Source organism: Schistosoma mansoni (genome assembly GCF_000237925.1).
Source record: "Schistosoma mansoni, WGS project CABG00000000 data, supercontig 0984, strain Puerto Rico, whole genome shotgun sequence".
NCBI lineage: Eukaryota > Metazoa > Platyhelminthes > Trematoda > Strigeidida > Schistosomatidae > Schistosoma > Schistosoma mansoni.
Genome location: NW_017386510.1, coordinates 3,006 through 4,374, shown reverse-complemented (window position 1 = coordinate 4,374; position 1,369 = coordinate 3,006). Strand labels below are relative to the sequence as shown.

Sequence of the window (1,369 nt, the reverse complement as noted above, 5' to 3'; positions counted from 1 at the left end):
CAAACAACACCACATCACACCTATTCCAAATCATCAACATCAACATCATCATCTCCTGTCATTCGCTCAGTAATATCAATGATATGAATGATATGATCAGAAGAGTTGCACTCCATTTACACCAATCGCAACAATCGACACACTGACATTGGTCGAAACAAATGCACACAGTGTGAGTGGAGTGAGGAGAATGTGACTTACCCAATGGTCCGACTGTGGTTTGTCGCCTCCTCCTACGTCGGTGTCGAGCCACCACTCTTCCGAATTTGTCCGTCACGTTCACGTACTCCTCTCCAGGTGTTGTCGTTTCGCCTGTAAGAGAGAACAGGAAACTGTGTCAATCTCAGTCTGTGTGACAGTCTGTGTAACACTCTGTGTAACAGTCTGTGTGTCAGTGACTCGGTGTCAACCTCACTGTGTCCCACCATCTGTCAGTATGTGTGCAGTTGTCAATGTCTCACAGATTGCTTCCATGTTCCAGTGTCCATGTGTCTCAGTCTTCATGTCACTCTGTGTAGATGTGAGTGTCGAGTAACATGTAGTTGCGTCACATGTGATTCTGTTCATCACTGTTCCAGTGTCAACCACTCATTGTCAAGATGTCCACAACCACCACCACACTTACAAATACTTCTACTAACAATACTACCACACATTTCACTACCACCACTCATTCCACTTCTTCTCTAACCACATCCACTACTCACACAAACACAACCAATTATCACAATACTACCAATGCCAATTCCACTTACAAATTCACACTACCATTTCTCACACCAATACTCCTACCACAACAAAAACACTCATCCCACTAATCCTCACATCAACACTCACATCACATCACATCACCACACATCACTGCACTACACATATCAACAAACAACACCACATCACACCTATTCCAAATCATCAACATCAACATCATCATCTCCTGTCATTCGCTCAGTAATATCAATGATATGAATGATATGATCAGAAGAGTTGCACTCCATTTACACCAATCGCAACAATCGACACACTGACATTGGTCGAAACAAATGCACACAGTGTGAGTGGAGTGAGGAGAATGTGACTTACCCAATGGTCCGACTGTGGTTTGTCGCCTCCTCCTACGTCGGTGTCGAGCCACCACTCTTCCGAATTTGTCCGTCACGTTCACGTACTCCTCTCCAGGTGTTGTCGTTTCGCCTGTAAGAGAGAACAGGAAACTGTGTCAATCTCAGTCTGTGTGACAGTCTGTGTAACAGTCTGTGTAACAGTCTGTGTAACAGTCTGTGTGTCAGTGACTCGGTGTCAACCTCACTGTGTCCCACCATCTGTCATTATGTGTGCAGTTGTCAATGTCTCACTGATTGCTTCCATGTTC

At 44.7% G+C, this 1,369-nt stretch overlaps 1 protein-coding gene across 1 annotated transcript; it reads right to left on the bottom strand.

Moving 5' to 3' along the window:
- Nucleotides 1-411: 411 nt before the first annotated feature.
- On the bottom strand, nt 412-567 carry Smp_184400 (hypothetical protein; the record flags this gene model as incomplete). The annotated part of the gene is made up of 1 exon (XM_018792104.1): nt 412-567. One exon carries the CDS (start codon nt 565-567, stop codon nt 412-414), a length of 156 nt encoding a protein of 51 aa, XP_018644056.1.
- Nucleotides 568-1,369: the final 802 nt, after the last annotated feature.